The 20,247-nt window shown below is 36.8% G+C and overlaps 1 protein-coding gene across 4 annotated transcripts in view; it reads right to left on the bottom strand.

Annotated features, from left to right (window-relative positions):
• Positions 1-20,247, bottom strand: part of adgrl1a (adhesion G protein-coupled receptor L1a) — a 223,340-nt gene that overhangs the window by 20,743 nt on the left and 182,350 nt on the right. For all 4 annotated transcript variants that reach the window (XM_073856909.1, XM_073856911.1, XM_073856908.1 and 1 more), the window contains 9 exons: positions 16,141-16,244; positions 11,645-11,830; positions 11,418-11,456; positions 10,644-10,824; positions 7,844-7,966; positions 6,429-6,634; positions 4,033-4,206; positions 3,570-3,779; positions 2,603-2,823 (listed from right to left, as the gene is read on the bottom strand). In XM_073856909.1, coding sequence (XP_073713010.1) covers positions 2,603-2,823; positions 3,570-3,779; positions 4,033-4,206; positions 6,429-6,634; positions 7,844-7,966; positions 10,644-10,824; positions 11,418-11,456; positions 11,645-11,830; positions 16,141-16,244 — 1,444 coding nt within the window. The remainder of the gene's footprint in view (positions 1-2,602; positions 2,824-3,569; positions 3,780-4,032; positions 4,207-6,428; positions 6,635-7,843; positions 7,967-10,643; positions 10,825-11,417; positions 11,457-11,644; positions 11,831-16,140; positions 16,245-20,247) is intronic.

A 20,247-nucleotide genomic window follows, 5' to 3' on the forward strand; every position in this document is an offset into this window, starting at 1 on the left:
CGCTGGGGAGAGAATTTAGCAAAGCCGCCTTGAGAGCATTGAGAATGACTATAGAAAGACGAGTAAAGTACAGTTCTGATAGCGCAGATTATAGATAAATACATAGATAGATAGATAGATAGATAGATAGATAGATAGATAGATAGATAGATAGATAGATAGATAGATAGATAGATAGATAGACAGACAGACAGACAGACAGACAGATAGACAGATAGACAGACAGACAAGTATAGAGAGATAGGCAGACAGCCAGACAGCATAACGTTAGCATATCTTCGTGTAGAAAGTAAACAAACAATTAACATACTCGTGCATGCTGGCTTGAGGGGGTCTGTGATCCTGCCTGAAATGGGTGTAACTTTATGCGATCTTCAGCACAAACGGTTTTGGCAGCATGTCTCTAATCCTGGAAGGTGAGTGAAGCACGTCACGTCTGTTCGCAGGGACCAGCGACCCAAACGCACTCACTTTCTTACAGCCAATAGCGGAATGGCAATCGGGACAGTCGGGACTTTCCCGGTGGGCCGATCTGATAATAGTTATACATTTCGAGTTAACGCCGTCTGGCGGCGTGATGTGCGCCGGTTCCCGCAGCCCGCTGGTCAAACTGTGCAGCCTCTCTGCTCAACAAAGTATATAAAAGTGCTCAACCTGTTCGGCAGGTCCAAACATGTACAGGATTTATAAAAATACGGTGATCAATGAGCGGTTCCTCCTCAAATGGCATAGCCTGTCGTGATGTAAAAAGCCGCCGAACGCCTGTTTATTACAGTATGTATGCGGTCGGATCCGAGTATGCTGCAGCTGCTGACTGCTACTGCATATAAAATGATCGTGTGATTCGTTATAATCGCATAAACAATATAACAAAGCATCCTTTTATTTCACAAAACAATATATTTGAGATATTATTTGATAGACTAGTAAGTGTGGATTAAGGATGTTTAAAAATCTCTAGCCTGTTGGTCAGGACATGAATGGATCAAATCAGTAGATTTGCGAAGTTTTATTTATCTCCACATATATCATAAATAATAATTAGCATGGTAACTTTGCAGTATAACACATTATATATTTCCTACGATGTATATATGATTTCCAAATTATATACGTAAGTATTAAACAGCAATAAATGTCTCATCTATCTCTATGGCTCTGGCTGAGTCTTTCTCCACTTCTCCCCAACGTGACGTCATCGCAGAATTGCGTTAAAAAAACGTTAATACCAAAAATGTAAAAAAAGTGGTCTTTAAGACCATTTTTGAGACATTTTAAAAATTATAAACATATCTTGAGTGATTTATGTACCCATTAACTCATTCACCGCCATTGACGAGTTATCTCTTCATTTATGAGTTCATATTTAACTAATAAAAATGCCTTTCTGGACGAATTTCAAAGTGAAAGTGTAATACCGCTTTTATCCAAAACGAATTTATCAAAAACGGATGTTAATAAGATTTTAAGATTTATTTTAAATGCCTTTATGTTTGATAGTCATTCTGAGTCTGATCTCTAATGTAAATTCCTTTAAAAAAACGCATTTTTTAAGCTTTTTGCTCAAAATGTTGTATTTTTGAAGAGAAATATCCATATTTCAGTGGTTAAATTAAGTGGAAAAAGTAAATATATAATGAAACGTTTTTTCCCCATTTTGTTTGTTTGTTTGTTTGTTTGTTTATTGTTTGAAAGCAGAGGGTGAGTTCTTTAATTTGATATAATTTGTATGGTTATATATTTATAGAAAATAATTTTTCCTGCAAGGAATTTTGTGAAAATTTTGTTAAAATCACAAAAATGCAGGTGGGCAACTTTTCTCAAAAAGGCTGGCGGTGAATGAGTTAATCGACAGTGGTGGTTAACCTGCAACACGCACTTTAAGAGAAAACGGTTCCCTGCCAATGACAAGTTTTTACGGCAATCTGTATTTCTGCTATTATCCACCAGGTGGCACTCTTACCAGACCCATAAAACCCGGAAGTATCCCCTTAGGGCAAACAGTTTAAACTCTGTGTATGTTTTAAAGAACGCTCTGAATCTGATCTCCATCAAAAGTTCTTCACAAAAATGCAATTATCTCAGCTTTTTGCTCAAAATTTGGTATTTTTGAAGAAACCTACCCATATTTAAATGGTGATAAAAAGAGAACAAATAAAGGTAGGATGAAACTTTTTTGTTTGAAAGCAGATGGTCTGTTCTTTTATTTGATGTATTGTATGTTTATATATTTAAAAAAGAACATTTTCTGGAAGGCATTATACTTTTGTGAAAATCATAAAAAATGCTGGCGCTGGCAACTTAAAAAAAAAACAACCGCTGGCAGGGAAAGAGTTAATTGAAAATTCAGCATGATAGGACTCCAACTATTCAATTCACCCTGACAACAACCTTAGACTCCAAACTACGCAATGCCCGAAAATCCAAATGTCTTTTCCCAAGGGATGGACTTTTTAGAATGTAAATTCCCAGAGAGAATTTTGATGGAGTCCATTTAATGACTCCGCCATCACTTCAAATGATTTAAAAGAGGGTCATGCCCTATACTCGAAAACCAGCTGCCCTTGTACGGACAAGTGCAAATAGACTGCTTCACACTTACGCTTTTTTTGTCCCGTAGCTGCGGTAGTCGATGGCTGCCGAGATACCCACCACCAGGGCGGGAAAGCAGTAGCCGCACAGGTAGTAGTATTTCTTTCGGGAGTACTCGCTCTCGAAGACTTCCACCAGCATCAGATAAAGCTGGATGCCCTCCAAACACATCCAGGAGAATGCCGCCAGGAAGAAGAAATGCAGCAGACCTGCAAAAATGGGGCAGGCGATCTGCCATCGGACAAAAGGATCGAAAGAGACGGTTAGAAAGAGATCCGGGGAGAAGAAATGACATTTGAGAAAGAGGCAGATGTGATACAGTGCAAAGTACAAAGTTTTCATTTTTCTCGTGGTATCTGGGGATGGGTTTACAAGAAATTGAACATAACTCTGATAGCAAAGCAGCGATTAGGGACTTTTAAAAATTGTAAATTCATTCCCCCCACTTTGGGAAGATAATCATTATATTTAAAAGACTTTTGTTTTGCTTGGCTGCAGTGCAGAGGACAATAAATATAGCTGGCCGTGTAAACAGGACTCCTTTGCCAACGTTTGCTTTGGCAGTTAGCTGAATAAATGCGATACTACAGCTAGCGCTTACTTACCAATGTACACCTTTACATCAGTAAGTCACTGTAAAGCGAACAGCATATAACCCAATTAATATTCTTGACCCAAACCGGGCCTGAAAGCGAGGTGAGAAAATGTGAATTACATAAGAAAAGTTGCTGCTGACAAAGCTCATATATGCAGTTTTATTTTCAGCATTGTGTTAGGCCAAGGCCATTAAACCTTTATAATTTTTATGTACTGTAAAGTGATTGACGTTTCTGGAAAGTTTAGCTTTGAGACTTATAGTATAATTGTATCCATGGCAGCTAGGCACTTACAGTAAAACAATAATGTCATACTTAAGCTAAAAAAAAACACTGATATACATTATGGGTGGATGCGTTATCTGTTGTCGTGATACTCACGTGGTACTGCGTCTTGTCGATGCCGATGAGAAAGAGGAGTTCAGCAATGAAAAGGTTGATGCACAGGTTCTTGTGAATGGTATTGCGGTCGGTCTGCAGGCCTCTCAGAAAGCAAAAGGTGGAGATGCAGATTGCAAGACACACCAGAGAAATGACAATTCCCACCCATGTGATGACAAAGAGAATCAACTCGTGCATCCTGCCAGGATACTGCGAGAAAGAGAGAAAGGTGGATAAAGCAAATGATAAGGAAATGGTACAAACTGATAGGCTGCCTGAGGGAAAGTGACTTCTACAGGGGACATATGAAAACTCCAGTAAATGTCAAGCTGAAATTGCTGTGAATTCGTTTGTGTATTCCGCGCGTATACGCGTTTGAGATGCGCGAGTGGAAAAGGTGTTTGTGTGCATTCAGATTTGTTTTCCGAGCTGGTGATAAATGTAAAGGAGGGTGTGCGCTTACGTCGGGTTCGTGATGTACCATCAGCACGGCGAAGTTGGTTAGATGGCTACAAGAGCACGTTGTGTGCGTGCTGTTAGTTTCCATCAGCCGGCAGCCCTGAGACGACCACTGGCCCGTCATCGAACGCTCCGAGTAGTTCCAGAAGGAACAGTTCGGGCTGAAATGATTCTCTAGCTGCAGAGACACAAATATATTGTATACGTTATATTGTCAAGTTATGATAGGTACTGGTTTGACATCAGATACACTAAAAAAAATGACTTTTTTCAAAGCGCATGCTCACAATCCATTATACATTGATTTATAATATTTTATTTATATAAATATTATTATCGTATACTTCCATGAGTTATTTTTAAAGAAGAAGCCTGCTTTGTTCTAATGTCATAGTTACGACTTATTAATAATGCAGATTTAATTATTTGTCAAATAAATGAATTGTTTTATATTGTTGTTAAAAGCCAAGTTGTGAGTTACTTACTGTGTGTTTGAATACAGTTATTACGCATTATTAATGGCATTAAATAAAGTAAAAGCATACAATATCTAATGCTAATGAAATCATGAAGATGTTATTCATTAAAAAAAATTATATTGCTGTGCTTTACTAGTATTTAAAATGCAACTGTTTGTATTAATAAAATTTCTGTATTTTTATTTTCACATCTTTAGTAAAGCCATTATTGTTCTGTAGTGAAATTTGCATATAAACATTTTTTAAATGGATAATGAATAACATCCTCGTGATTTCCTAATATTTGAATCCTATGCTGTCCCTTTCTTAAAGCCATCAATCATGCATTTGTAGAGGTTAATAACTGTATTATAAGTAGCACACAAAATGGCTATTAACAACAATATAATTCAGTTATTTGACACTCATGAAAGTATACGATATATATACAAAAATAATATATTATAAATCTGTATATAATGGATTATGAAAAATCTAATGCATCACATATAAGCAGTGCTGGGTAAGTTACTCAAAAAAAGTAATTAATTACTAGTTACTAATTACATCTTCAATCATGTAATTAGATTACTTCACAAATTACTCTCTTCAAAAAGTATTTAATTACTTATTACTTATTACTTTCTAAATCCTATTTAGTACATGATACAAGGATAAGCTTGAAATGGCTCGAAGAAATATTATATAAAAGTACATCAATTATTCTGGTCCCACTTTAGGGTCCAATTCTCTCTATTAACTAACTATTAACTACTTTTGCCTCAATATACTCCATCTACTGCTTATTAATACTAAAGAAGTTGTTAATTTTAAGAAATGGGGAGGGTTAAGGACATAAAATAAGGTTTTGCAGAATCAGGCATTAATATGTGCTAAGTATTAAGTATTAATAAACAGCCAGCATCTCATTAATATTAATGCTAATAATCAACCAGTTAATAGTGAGAATTGTAAACTTTGTTAAATCCACTATTGTATAATTGTTTTAGAGTCCATACACAGTATTTAGTTACATCAGAAGTGACTGTAATTAGATTACAAGAAAAATAAGAGTAATCCCTTACTTTACTTTTTCCTACCCAGTCTCACAAAGTTTCGTGATATAGTCACGTATTTTTTTGATTCTTTTTTCGTGCTATTATCACGAAATTTTGTGTTTTTTCGTGATCGTATAACGAATTCCTGTTTTCGTGTGATTATCACGTATTGGTTACTCGACTGTTTTATCTTATTTTTAAACCATTGTCGCTTCGGTTTAGGGTTAGATTTGTTGCTTGCATTAGAATGTCACTTTATATATTGATCTATAGCCTACTATTTTTTCTGATTTATTTTTTTATGTGTCACCTGGCGTTAGGGTTAGAGTTGGGTTTGGTTAGGGATGTCATTTTATGTAAATCTAACCCTAAACCGAAGCGACAATGGTAAGAAAATAGGACAAAACAGTCGAGTAACCAATATGTGATAATCACACGAAAACAGGAATTTGTTATACGATCACGAAAAAACACAAAATTTTGTGATAATAGCACGAAAAAAGAATAAAAAAAATATGTGACTATATAACAACATTTCGTGAGACTGGGCTGACTTTTTCAAAGGAAAAGTAATTTAATTACAGTAACTAATTACTTAGTAACTAGTTACACCCAACACTGCATATAAGTAATAATAAAAATATTATAAATGTACCTAAAACTGTTCTTATAATGGGGTATAGATGTTGTTGTGTCTTTATAAATATATCTATAGAATAGTAATAACTGCCTATCAATAATTATAAAGGGGGTTGTAATTGATTATAAAGATGGGCTTCATAGAAAGTGTTTCCAAAATTCTGTGTAAACCGTTTACAACAACCATTCGTTTGTACATTGCCACATAAAATATATATATTGAAACTGGTACAGGTTTTATGTACCTCTAAATGTCTAAGTGTGAACACCACCGGCTCAGTCAAAAACACTCGACTGGACTCCTTATTTATCGATGCTGCGATGACATGCGAATTCACCGCCAGGCCCCGCCCACCGTGTCCCGTCTCCATCTCCATTTTCACGGTGGCGTTTTCGGTGGAGAGAAATGAACCCAGATTCTTATAGAGCACAAAGACCACTTTAACCTGACCTGTATGGAGAAAAAGAGCGAAAGGGAGAGAGTTATTGAGTGGCAGACGGATATGAATAACAACTAAGAGGAAAAGGGATCTGTAGAGCGAGCTGAGTGAAGGTTAAAATGATTTGGTCTGGAAGGGGAATGAGTGATCGAGGGTTGAAGGGATTTTAATATGGAGGGCAATGGAACATTCATCCATTCAGCGTTCAGTCACCGCCTTGCCTCCGTATTCCGTATGAATATTTCATAAGCGTTTGTTTCAATCATACTAATCTTGCTTCCCCCGCCCGACCTGCTTTGGATGAGAGGCAGGGAACGACGAGGCAGCCTGAAAAAAGGCAAAACGCAAGAAGCAGGAGAGATGACGGGAGGATAAGATGGCCGAAAGATGGAGAAGCGTAGGAGGCTGAAACAAGAAAGTCAGAAAAAGAAGTGAGAAATAAAGAGCGGCGAGCCTGAAAATGACAGTAATTTACTTGCCTCTCGAGCTCTTCGATTAAAAACGCTGTTAAGAAACCATCAGGGAAGAAATAGTCTCAGCGCTTTTGTTAATCTGATTAGCTTTATTATCAACCAATAACCGCATAAACCAAAGTGGGAAATTTCGCTAAGCTTCGATGAAACCGTGCTGGGAGAAGATGTGATGCGCGACAGGGCCGTGATGTGGCTCGGTAATCTCATTTGCATTCAGCGCGTGCATTCGTAGGTGTGTGTTTGTATACTTTCACATTCAAAAAGTTTTATTTTTGTAGCACCTTTTCCAAGCTCAAGGTCGTGTTATACAAATTAACATAACAACACAAAACAATATGGATGACATAAAACCATCTGTCATTTAACATGTGTTTATCCAAAGTGACTTACGAATAGATAACACAGCTAGACCAGCTTGCTACACCAGCTAAAACTAAGCTGGGAGACCAGCTAAAACAAGCCCACCAGCTTATGCTGGTCTTAGCTGGATTTTTCAGTAGGGTAATAAACAAGCTAAATAATGTCTTAAGGTTAAGAAGCAGAAAGGTTTGTGTGAGGGTAGGTTTAAGGATTAGAAAATATCACTAGCTTAGTATACAAACAATTCAAGTTAATGGAAAATCCCCACCGTAAGAGAAAAAAGAAAGTGTGTGTGCTGGCACGATGGTAAGAATACTAATAAGGTTGCATCTGAGTAAAGGACGGCTAGAAAATAAAACAGAGAGAGAGAGAGAGAGAGGGACTGACCATTGCGGCTGTACTGTTTAAATGTGGACGCGGAGAGCTGGATGCTGCTGTCACTGGGGCCATTCTGGGGGAAGAACAAGTCCTGAGAATCCGTCTCTGTGTTCAGTACTCTCACCTCCAGATCTACACACAAACACACAGATTCTTAACTGTAATGAGAGGGTTATTACTTGGTTATTATTCAACACACTGATGATGTTCTAAGGTAGCAATGTAAGACACCAGTGGTCATCACATAGTTACAGTAATGCCAAAAACAGCCATAATCAAAATCATTATGTGAATCAATGTTTATATTACATTTAAATTTATGCAGTTGGCAGATGCTTTTATTCAAAGCAACTTTCAGCAGATTCAAGCTATACATTTTTTTGATCAGTATTTGATCCCTTTATTGAACCCATGACTTTAGCGTTGCTAGCGCAATGCTCTACCAATTTAACTACAGGAACAAGTTCAGCGTGATCGAATGGGAAAATGCAACTGTTTAAAAAGAAATTAAGAAACAAAGAAAAGACTCCATCCCTAACCCCACTTCTAAACGCAATGTCAGGTTGTACAAATTAGCCACCTTGTAAGATAGTTATTTGCACCCTGCCACGAGGATTCCACAGACAATCATCTATTTCATTAGCCTAACTGTAGATCGTTTTAGGCTCCTCCAAGTAAGACTAGCATTTTCCAAATGCTAATTAAGGTACACTTTTGAAGAAGTCCTAAATGTATAACTACAGTAAATCTTTATAACTACAGTAAAGCTGTATAACTACAGCAAAACTGTATAACTACAGTAAAACTGCACAACTACAGTAAAGCTGTATAACTACAGTCAAGCTGTATAGCTACAGTAAAGCTGTATTACTACATCATAGCTGTATAGCTACAGTAAAGCTGTGTAGCTACAGTGAAACAGTACAATTACAGTAGAGCTGTATGATTACAGTGAAGCTGTATAGCTACAGTAAAGCTGTATAATTACAGTAATGCTGTATAACTACATTGAAGGTGCACAGCTACAGTAAAGCTGTATAACTACAATAAAGCTGTATAACTACAGTGAAGCTGTATAGCTACAGTAGATCTGTATAATTACAGTAACGCTGTATAACTACAGTGAAGGTGCACAACTACAGTAAAACTGCTCACAACTACAGTAAAGCTGTATCGCTACAGTAAAACTGAGTAGCTACAGTAAAACTGTGTAGCTACAGTAAAGCTGTATAACTACAGTAAAGCTGTACAACTACAGTAAAACTGTACAACTACAGTAAACCTGTATAGCTACAGTAAAGCTGTGTAGCTACAGTAAAACTGAGTAGCTACAGTAAAACTGTGTAGCTACAGTAAAGCTGTATAACTACAGTAAAGCTGTACAACTACAGTAAAACTGTACAACTACAGTAAACCTGTATAGCTACAGTAAAGCTGTATAGCTACAGTAAAACTGTGTAGCTACAGTAAAGCTGTATAACTACAGTAAAGCTGTACAACTACAGCAAAGCTGTATAACTACAGTGAAGGTGCACAACTACAGTAAGGCTGTATAACTACAGTGGAGGTGCACAACTACAGTCAAGCTGTATAACTACAGTAAAGCTGTACAACTACAGTAAACCTGTATAGCTACAGTAAAGCTGTATAGCTACAGTAAAACTGTGTAGCTACAGTAAAGCTGTATAACTACAGTAAAGCTGTACAACTACAGCAAAGCTGTATAACTGCAGTGAAGGTGCACAACTACAGTAAGGCTGTATAACTACAGTGAAGGTGCACAACTACAGTAAAGCTGTACAACTACAGCAAAGCTGTATAACTGCAGTGAAGGTGCACAACTACAGTAAGGCTGTATAACTACAGTGAAGGTGCACAACTACAGTAAGGCTGTATAACTACAGTGGAGGTGCACAACTACAGTCAAGCTGTATAACTACAGTAAATCTGTATAACTACAGTAAGGCTGTCTAACTACAGTAAAGCTGTATGACTACAGTAAAGCTGTATAACTACAGTAAATCTTTATAATTACAGTAAAGCTGTATAACTACAGCAAAACTGCTCACAACTACAGTAAAGCTGTATCGCTACAGTAAAACTGTGTAGCTACAGTAAAGCTGTACAACTACAGTAAAACTGTACAACTACAGTAAAACTGTATAGCTACAGTAAAGCTGTGTAGCTACAGTAAAACTGAGTAGCTACAGTAAAACTGTGTAGCTACAGTAAAGCTGTATAACTACAGTAAAGCTGTACAACTACAGCAAAGCTGTATAACTACCGTAAAGCTGTATAACTACAGTAAAACTGTGTAGCTACAGTAAAGCTGTATAACTACAGTGAAGGTGCACAACTACAGTAAGGCTGTATAACTACAGTGAAGGTGCACAACTACAGTAAGGCTGTATAACTACAGTGGAGGTGCACAACTACAGTCAAGCTGTATAACTACAGTAAATCTGTATAACTACAGTAAGGCTGTCTAACTACAGTAAAGCTGTATGACTACAGTAAAGCTGTATAACTACAGTAAATCTTTATAATTACAGTAAAGCTGTATAATTACAGTAAAACTGCACAACTACAGTAAAGCTGTATAGCTACAGTGAAGGTGTATAATTACAGTAACACTGTATAACTACAGTAAAACTGCTCACAACTACAGCAAAGCTGTGTTGCTACAGTAAAGCTGCATAACTACAGTAAAGCTGCACAACCACAGCAAAATTATATAACTACAACCAAGCTGTAGTTAATTACTCCCCAACACAGACGTGTAAACACACACAAACACACCATTACTCACCAACGTTGGCAGCATGGTCAGAGAAGTGGTTATTGTACATGTTGTTGGCCAACAGGAAGGCACCTTTCTCCATAACGTCAAGCAGCATGGTGGCGGTATGAGCCTGCTCCGTGCTGTTCATGTCCTGCCATGACTCTAAAGCCTCGGCACGCAAGAGATTATCTACGGTCTGCACCACCGCCTGCACACACACACACATGCACATAAAGTACAGTTACAGTTAGTTCTAACTGCACATGACATCAGAGATCATAACATATAACTCAGTCGCATCTGTGCATGGCATGTAAAGCTATGTTTTTATCTATCTACTGAAATAAGCTTAAGACCATTATAAATGACAGGATTGCTTAAAGAAAGCCTTAGGCATAACATACAGTATGTCATCGCTGCTCTCTCACATACAGTATAGACATAAACCAACCCACTGCAGTTAACACAATTCATCTCAGGCATGTACTGTAATAAAAATTGGGATGCCAATTTGTATGAAGCCTTTATGTACAGTATAATGCATTTAAACATTATCCTACAGATACATTTTATGAGTATCTGTGTTTCCTTGGTTATCGAAGCCTCAGCCTTTGCAGTGCTTAAAATTAAATGAGGGTATTGTCAATACAGCGCATTTACAATGCAGACTTTATAGTAAACAGAATCCAAATATATCCTAATAAAAAAGCTCAGAGCAATCTATAAAGCACACATCCACAGAGGCGAGATATGAAGTGTGAATTATAACAGTGAACTTGTACAGATAATACTTTACAATACCTGAACATAAGCCCGGCAGGTCCGTTCTCTCTTCTGCCACTGCAAAGCACAATGAAACAGCTTTCAGTCTCGCACAAACCAACACACACTCACACACATTGATGTTACGGCTTTGAGTTTAGAGGCTGTTTCTGTACCGGGTACATTGATGTGGCAACAAACAGAACATGAAGGGTTTGTTTAAAAGGGCAAGTGTGTGTGTATGTGTGTGTTTGTGTGTAAAGCACCTTATTGTAGTTCCTGGCTGCCGATTCCTTATTCCCGGGTCTGAGGGCCTGCAGCTGCGCATCTAAAATATCCAACAGCTGCTCGATGAGTCTGACGGAGGAACTGACATCACCAGCGTGAATACGGCCCTGCGTGTGATTCACCAGCTCGGCGGCGATGTTTGCTGCGTTTTCTCCGCTTTTTATCTGCACAGTGGAAACACACACGCACACATATACACAGTCTGGTCTGTAAAGCCCAAACCCCTGCCGTGCGCTGTGGGGGTGTGAGCCGGGGGTTTCTGGGTTTTTATCCGCGAGACGCTCATACAAAAGACAGCAAATCATTAATGATGCCCTAAATCAAGCTATTGCAAAAAATAAGAAGGGGAAAACTAAAGCGTGAAATGCGATGAAATTACTCAGTCTATCTGAAAGCGGTATGTAGCCTGTAATGGCCCTAAAGGAAATATATCAACACATTTACAATAAACTACTATGGCTGCATCAAGCTAAAGTCATGCAGATGGTAATATTATGCCATTTTTAAATCTACCATCCCTAAGTGAGTCTCTGCATTATTTTTTATCTTTGAACATGATCATTTATTGACTAGTATGTTGCAAGAATGCTTGAAATTCTTGGAAACATTATCAGGTATCCACCTACATTTTATGCCAATAATATCCTGGCTACATTTTACTTTATTTTAGTCTGATTTTAACACTTTTTTTTTTGTACAGTTTACTTCGGCTTAGAGCAGTTACTGAAGGTAACTTTATTGAACTTAATACCAAACATTTGCAACTTATATCTCATTTAAAATGCAAAAAATGCATTTCCATAAAAGTCTTAAAGGCACAGCAGTAGAAAAGCGATAGTGGTTATACAGTATTGTACAGTACACACTGCAAAAAAATGATTTTCAAGAAAAAAAATCTTAGTATTTTTGTCCTGTTTTCGGTAAAAATATCAAAAAATTCTTAAATTAAGATGCCTTTTCTTGATTAGCAAAACGACCCAAGAAAATAAGTCTAGTTTTTAGACCAAAAATATCAAATTTAAGTGATTTTGTGCATAAAACAAGCAAACAAAAATTTGCCAATAGGGTAAGCAAAAAATCTTGAAAATTTTTCTTAAACACTAAATTTAAAAAAAAATTAAAGAAAATTTTGCTTACCCCATTGGCAGATTTTTTTGCTTGTTTTATGCACAAAATTACTTAAATTTGATATTTTTGGTCTAAAACTAGACTAATTGTCTTGGGTCTGCCAATGGGGTAAGCAAAAAAATCTGCAAATGGGGTAAGCAAAAAAATTGTGAACATTTTTCTTAAACAGAAAATTAGCTTAACCAATTGTCGTGTTTTTTTATGCACAAAATCACTTAAATTTGATATTTTTGGTCTAAAAACAAGACTTATTTTCTTGGGTCGTTTGTGCTCATCAAGAAAAAGCATCTTAATTTAAGAGTTTTTAGTTATTTTTACTGAAAACAAGGCTAGTTTTTAGACCAAAAATATCAAATTTGGGTGAATTTGTGCATAAAACAAAAAAAATCTGCCAATGGGGTAGGCTAAGCAAAAAAAAAATATTGAAAATTTTTCTTAAACACCAAATTCAAGAAAAATTCAGGAAAATTTGCTCATCCCATTGGCAGATTTTTTGCTTGTTTTATGCACAAAATCCCTTGTCTCAAACCTAGACTTATTTTCTTGGGTGGCTTTGCTCATTAAAAAAGCATTTAGATATTTTTACCGAAAACAAGACAAAAACACTACACTGCAAAAAATGTCTCACTTAGTATTTTTGTCTTGTTTTCAGTAGAAATATCTAAAAATTCTTAAATTAAGATGCTTTTTCTTGATGAGCAAAATGACCTAAGTAAACAGGGGCGAAAATTTCATCTAAATGTTGGGGGGGACAATAAACATAAAATTTTTCAAGAACAATTTTGAAGGGGACACCAATAATACAGGCAAAATTGTACTTGCAAGGAAATGTGTACAGATAGAAAACGTTTCTCTTTCTCTATAACAGACGCAAATGTAATTTTAATATACATGCATGCAGAGGTGGAAAGAGTAATGAAATATTCCACTTAAGTAAATTAAAGTTAATAATATTTTACTTAAGTAAAAGTAAAGTTACTGGTCTGACAATACTCTTGTAAAAGTAAAAAGTCATTTTAATTTTACTCAGAGTAAAAAGTTACTTTTTTTTACAGCGGGGAGAGGTTTCTAGTATAGTTCAAAAAGGACAAGGAAATATAAATCTCAAACTAGTTGTTTTTTATTGTAGGACCATCTTTACAATAAAAGTGCAATAACAAAAAGTTAATAAAATAAAAAGCTTTTTTATAACTAAGAAACAGTTATGGAATTATTTAATGATTTTTACAGGTGAGTTATGCACTTTTGAAGCAAAAATAATATGATTCAGCAGCTAGTAAATACAATCACTATATTAAGGTTGTAACTGATGTATTGCTGGTAACATACATTATTTTATTAAAATATATACCTAGTTTAAATGAGCATATCATGAGATGAGTGCCATAATACTTTTATCCTTTACACGTTTATTGTATAGCTTCCCTGACCTGTGTACCCGATGTCTTTCACTCTCTCTCTCTCTCTCTCTCTCTCTCTCTCTCTCTCTCGTGCGCGCGCGCTCTCTCTCTGCAATGTCTAAAGACCTGCGCATTCCCGAGGACGTTCTTAATCCTTCGAGGTCTAGCAGCTTCGCGTCAAGTCAAACAACTTATGCGCATGTATTAAAAACGCGTCGTGCAAATTAGCGGTAACCCGGTCGGCAATTCAAGAGCCTGAATGAAACAATCGCTTCGCGTCAATGGCCAGGGGTTTCTTTCATAGGGTCTGCATTGCCCGCGCCTGTCTCGTCCCTCTCCATGGCTCTTTTTGCGCGTTCCCCCGCCCATCAATCAATCATCCGTGGCGCTTCTTGCTTTTTTATTTTTTTTACTATCGGATAGGATTTAAAATGTAGCGTAGTAGCCTACTATACTTTAAACAAAACATACTTAAGTAAAAGTAAAGGTACACATTTTAAAAACTACTCAAAAAAGTAAAAGTACACACAAAAAAAAAACCCAATTACAGCAACGTGAGTAAATGTAATTTGTTACTTTCAGCTCTGCCTCACCTCTGCATGAATGCACAAAAATGTTTTCTTGTTCGTTTATCTGCTTCTGTTCTCATAAAACGAAATATGTTCATGTTTATATGTCCAAATAGACCATTTTTAAAACATATGAGGATAAACTGATAAGTTGTGGGAAACGTTGGTTTGTAGGTATATAGCTGATTAACGCGTCGGCTCCGTACACTTCTCAATCACCCTACTGTGTGGTGCTGAGAGTGGACCAAACCACTGTGAGGCAAGGGAGGGGGAATCCAAATGTTCACAACGTTTTTTGGTGTTGTTCCGTTTGCATTTGTATTGTTTTACTTCTTACACATCTATTTTAAGTATTATAAATCATTAAATTATTTTCAATACACATATTTTAATGATATTTAGGGGGGGGGCAACCCTCAGATAGGGGGGGTCCTATCCCCCCCGTCCCCCCCGGGATTTCCGCCTATGTAAGTAAATAAGTCTAGTTTTAAGACAAATAATATACAATTTAAGTGAAATTATCCCTAAAACAAGCAAAATCATCTGCCAATGGGGTGAGAAAAAAAATTGTGAAATAAGATTTCTTTTTTCTTAAACACTTAATTCAAGTAAAATTTTCTCACTCCATTGGTAGATATTTTTGCTAGTTTTAAGCACAAATTCACTTAAATTGTATATTTTTTGTCTAAAAACTAGTATTATTTTCTTAGATCATTTCGCTCATCAAGAAAATACATCTTGATTTAAGAATTTTTTGATATTTCTACTGAAAACCAAGACAAAAATACTAAGTAAGAAAGTCATTTTTTGCAGTGTAAGAATTTTTTTCTTGAAAATAATTTTTTTGCAGTGCAGTACTGTTTTCTTGTCCTGGGATTATTGTAATTCATAGGTGCAATATATGTAAGGAATAATTGATAATGGGCTGTTGAATTATTTGAAAATAATGCACACCCAAGGTGGTACTGTGACACGGCACGAAGTGGGTGTGCATTATTTTCAAATAATTCAAAGGACCGGAGTCAGTTATTCCTCTTATACCACAGTTTCCACAAACAATGCCCTGGTGCCACAAACTACATTACATTTTTGGGGCAAAAATCCTTGACAACATTGCAAGTGGAACTCAGGGAAGATATTTAACAAACTTGTTGGATATGAAACCTAAAATATAAAGTGCATGTGTAGTGATATGTTATATGTGAAACAGAACACACAGTCTTTGATGTGTAGGTGCAGCATGACTTTACACAGATGCTTTTAAACTCTCTTTTAGAGATAGAAAATGACCTGTGTGCTGTAATGTGAGCTTGGCTGAAATGATATCAGCTGAGCTAGCACACAAAACAGGACGGGAGAGGTTTTTAATGGTCTCACCTTCTGAGCCACCTGGTTGACCCACGGAGAGGTGCAGTTACTCAGATCAGGACCGCGAGGATTCCACAGAACAGGAGATGATAGACACTGGAAGGAGGCGATCCCTGACAACAGAAAAAAGGATAGAAGAAGTAGATAAGTGTCAAAAAGTACTTTTTCTCTCTATTAAATTTTTTTCTCTCTATCGCCATCTCTGTTTAAAACATAAAATTACAGGCTTCTATATGCATTTACATGTGTATTAAAGAACAGGTAACATTTCCTGCAAAATCCAACCCGACAGCGGTTTTCGTTTCGTTTATTTATTCATAAAGCACACAACTACAGCGCAGTGCTGCCCAAGGTGCTGTACAAAGCAGTTTTAAAGTTACATCATAAATACATTTCTAAAAAAAAAAGGAACCATAAACAAATATAAGAAAAAAATAAATGCATAATTTAAAACCCACGGTAAAACCCACAGTTACATCATTATAAGCTTACTGCTGAATTGGGTTTAGAAAGGGGGACAGTTTTAAACATCGATTGTTTATGTACTTGCTCCAAATAAGCTATGGATTGGTGCTTTAATACAGTAACGGTACATTCACACGGGGCGTTAACGCTTGACGTAAGGCTTGTTGAGAAAGTTGAGAAATGTTCAACTTCTGCAGCGAGCAACGGCACTGACGCGGCGCCGACGGATGACATCACCCATTAAAAGTGAATTGGAAGTGTTACCGCTTACGCCCCGTGTGAATGCACCGTATAATTTGCATAATTGGCTGTGGTGCTTTAGGAAAATGAGTGAATCACACAATATTTAATCTTATAATTTGCAAGATTTGTTTTATTTTTATACCAGTTATTATTTTCTTATCAAACTTCTTGAGGAGGCACTGCTATTATTTGTTTTAATTAAAGCGAAATATATTAAAAGACAGCCTGACAACAGTTACATAATAATTGATCAAGCTTGGATGCGTTTCCCGAAAGCAACTGTGGTCGCAAGTTCTTTTGTTACCAATAGAGTTCAATGGTAGCAGCGACCATAGTTAGCTAACGATACTTTTGGGAAATGCACCCCTGGCCAACACTAAAATCATTTTGTTACTGAAGTTAAAAGGTGTAATGGTGTTTTAGCGACATCTAGCGGTAAGATTGTGAAATGCAATCAAACTCCATTTCGAAATGCTATGAGAAGCTATGGTAGCTGCAGCATTCCAAGGCTAAAGGCATCAAGGCACATCCGAATCCAATGTTAGGTTTACTTCCTGTCTCCTGAGATGCCTTCATTGTCCAATCCCACAATTCTACATGTGGGCATGCACGGAGAATGTGATTGGTCGATCGTGGTCGAGTTTGAAAAAACAAAATGGCGGCTAAGGAAGCAGCTGGGTAGGGTTGCACCAGTCGTTCATAACTTAAACTGGGCCGTATAGTCCAAACTAGAGGCTTAGTAACTACTAGCTAGTTTATAACTAACTATGTACTTTATTCGGTTGCACCATTTGTTCTTAATGAGCTCATACGCTCAACGTAGCTAGTAGGCCGTAAGCTCTCCGTAAAGTAATGCGTTGTCGCATAGAATGACATCTATTTTTCTTAACCCAATCACAAGCCTTCTAATAGGTAAACAGTCTGAACAGCATATCATTTTAACCCTTTATATGGCACTCATTGAAATCTTTGGAAAATCTCATTTTTAACCTCAGAAAGCTAATGGGGGATGTTACAGGACATTCTTTTAAAAAAATTTAACAATATTTTTCACCTTCGGCTGAGAGAAAACTACATTACTCTATTACTTCAAATGAAGGCAGGGGGAGGGCACTTTGAATATGTGCAGAAGTGACTAAATATGGTCACTTGCCCCATAAAGGGTTAAACTCATTCTTGACTGGCCTAAACTGAAAGTTAAAAAAGACTTAAAAGCAAACGTTATCGAACTCAAAACATTACACTTTTATTTGAAAATATCTATCCCACACATAAAAAAGGAGGAGAAAATAAACAGGAAGAAAATTTTCAGTCATGAAGAAATTCCAGTGTTTCCCATACATTTATTTATTTGTGGTGGCCCACCACAGAATCAACACTGGCCCCCACAAATAGAATTTTCATGACTCCCATTTACATATTTATTTCACTATTTAAAACAGCTTAATTTGGCTTAAAATATAATTTGATATATAATACAGATCAAATACAGATACAGATCAAAGAGTAGAAGTGAAACATATTTCAGGTGCCAACACTAGATCAAACGCAAACACGACATGATGACGTCACATATATGCTAATTACCGGGTGACGTCATCACCACCACAGTCTCCTCAAAATCCTGTGGGAAACACTGAATTCTTATTTTAATTGATGGATACAAAGAAAACAAAACAGTTCTTGAAAACTCGTTGACGAACTTGCATATCTTCATAATCAATTATGTGCTCATCGATGTGACCTAATCTGGCAGACATCTTATTCCGACCGCTATTCATGGACAGAGGCTTCCGTAAATATTTAGTTGCAACATATTGTTAAGTTTAAACAAAGTTTAATGGTGCAACGCAAAAACATTTAGTAGTACGTAAGTTGTAACTTAGTGCCCATTTACGTCGTAACTAAGCTACGTTGTGACTTACGCACAGTTGGTGCAAATGGCCCCAGAAGCACAAATTTCGTGTAATTAAAGTTATTTTTTCACCTTATTCACCTTTTAATTACATTTCTAGCGAGAAATTACTATTGTAGTTTTCCAATATGGGATTAGTTATCACAAAGGCGCTCTGTGTTTATATTTCAAACAGAATACTATGACGCTGACTATGAAGGCTGTCCAAATGCATTGCTGGGAGGTGCCTTCATGCCTCCGAAGTCATTGCCCTCATTAGGCAGCGAGGCAACAAGTCAGCTGCCTAAGCTTTCGGACGCAGCCAGCGTATAGACAAAATGCACTCTGTAGAGCAGTTTGTCCACTTAGGGCAACTAATATAAAGACACGGTGGTGTATGTAGATAAAAATGTCTCATTCTAAGGTAATAAAAACAATATAGTTGATTTTGCAAGGTCTTTATACATCACTGATCAGTTTTGTATACTATATTGCATTTCTGTCAAGAGATCCTTCCAGAAGTTACACAATGCACCTTTAAATTTGAGATAACCCTTTATGGGGCTTGGGTTTGTTATTACATCGCCAGCAAAATGATTGCATTTATTGCCCATATAGCCCTAATACAAACATAAGTGTAAACTAAAGTTCAAACTAAAGACTACGGTTGTTTCACGAAAGAAAGTGAGAGAACGAGGAAACGAGGTGCTGAGTACCTCATCGTGAAAGCTTCCATGAAAAACACTTCTCTGTGTGGAAATTAGTTTGCTGACACATGAATGCCATCACACACACACACGCACCAGTTATGAGCTTCCCAGCATCACCTCAGAACGCTGAGAAAACACCTCGAGGGAGAAACCTTCTGCCACTCCTCATTTTCTGTTAAGTCGAGCTGTTTAGTTAGCCGAGTTCACAGAGAGGACAGCATGCTGCGATCAAACAAACTACAGGCCTTTCCAGTAACCACAACACAAACAGCTCCAGACAGAGAGAGAGAGAGAGAGAGAGAGAGAGAGAGAGAGAGAGAGAGAGAGAGAGAGAGAGAGAGAGAGAGAGAGAGAGAGAGAGAGAGAGAGAGAATTTGAATTTTAACAACACCTTTATTACAAAAGTCTATTGACAATGAACTCTTACAATACAAAAAAAACACACACACACACAAAAAAAAACTATTACAAAATATGCATAAACGTCAATTCACCCTCAAAAACAGAGCACAGAGCCTCATTACAACACCAAATACTTTCGAAAGTAACAACATCATTAACAGACTTATAATAAAGGAAATCAACCATAACTCTTGATTTCACCAAATTGGAAAACAAGGCTATTATATTCTGATTTGTATTTTGTTCTATTTTCTTTTTCCTGCTGGTATAAATTGCCAATTTCGCTTGGCCTAGAACAAAATTCAGAAGTTGACAAACAAGTCTTTTTTCTTTCACATATTTGAACCCCAAAATAAACGTCTCCAAAGAGAAATTTTCATTACAATTCCTAAAAATGTCACC

The sequence above is a fragment of the Misgurnus anguillicaudatus genome, chromosome 19 (assembly GCF_027580225.2).
Source record: "Misgurnus anguillicaudatus chromosome 19, ASM2758022v2, whole genome shotgun sequence".
NCBI lineage: Eukaryota > Metazoa > Chordata > Actinopteri > Cypriniformes > Cobitidae > Misgurnus > Misgurnus anguillicaudatus.